This window comes from Seriola lalandi, unplaced genomic scaffold (genome assembly GCF_002814215.2).
Source record: "Seriola lalandi dorsalis isolate HSWRI2012SDOR001 ecotype SW California unplaced genomic scaffold, Sedor1 jcf7180002054240, whole genome shotgun sequence".
Lineage (NCBI taxonomy): Eukaryota > Metazoa > Chordata > Actinopteri > Carangiformes > Carangidae > Seriola > Seriola lalandi.
This window is the reverse complement of record NW_019524793.1, coordinates 704,570-705,408: the sequence shown is the minus strand read 5'-3', so window position 1 is coordinate 705,408 and position 839 is coordinate 704,570. Positions and strand designations below refer to the sequence as shown.

The 839-nt window shown below is 41.1% G+C and overlaps 1 protein-coding gene across 4 annotated transcripts in view; it reads right to left on the bottom strand.

The window, feature by feature from the left end:
- The window catches only part of gcgra (glucagon receptor a), a 34,973-nt gene that overhangs the window by 5,189 nt on the left and 28,945 nt on the right, over positions 1-839 (bottom strand). For all 4 annotated transcript variants that reach the window (XM_023404322.2, XM_023404321.2, XM_087173490.1 and 1 more), the window contains exon 10: positions 572-641. In XM_023404322.2, coding sequence (XP_023260090.1) covers positions 572-641 — 70 coding nt within the window. The remainder of the gene's footprint in view (positions 1-571; positions 642-839) is intronic.

The window sequence follows — 839 nt, the reverse complement described above, 5'->3', positions numbered from 1 at the left end:
ACACACACACACACACACACAGACACAAAGAGGGAAACAGTGAAATGGGAACCAGCCCTCACGACCCTGCGACAACTCAAACACAGGAATTCCTGTGAGATACAGGCCACTTAGTGGGACGATTAATGCATGGAAAATGCCTGCATGTCTGTGTAACTGGCCTGACTTGAGAGCCATGACAAATTGGACTTATGTAAAGGGCTCAGGACTGACCTTTGCAGAGCACACATACAATAAAAAAAACCTAGTCACAGTACAGATAGAGGGCATATTTATTTAATCCCAAAACCTTTGGCTCTTAATATGGTTCCCAGATGTTAGAACTACAGCACAGACAGTGTTTCACACTATATGAATAAATGAGGTGGGTTTAATATTGTATTGTGTATGAATGGAAAAGAAAATACTGGGTTTTTTTCTTTCTCAATTCCAGTGCACAAATAATAAATATCTTTCATGGCTCTTTGGATGAGAATAATCATTACTTATGAATGATGTGAAAGGAGAAGTGTAATGCACAGAAAAAGCAGGAGACTGAGAAACAAATTGAGAGGAAGGAAGGCGGAATTACCACAACTGCCAGCAGTATCGGAGAACGGATGATCCACCAGTAATTCATGTTTATGTTTTGCTCCCAGCACCTGAAGAAGAAAAGCACTAATGCTTATATGAGGGAGACAACCAGAAATATTTCCTGTACTTCACATGAAACACTTGAAACGTGCTGTTGGACATGGCTCTCCACATTTTGTTACATTATTTCTCTCTGAAATAGAAAGCTTTGTTTTCTCCATCTGATGAGCAGAAAATGGGGTTGGGGTGGGGCGTGGGGGTTGGGG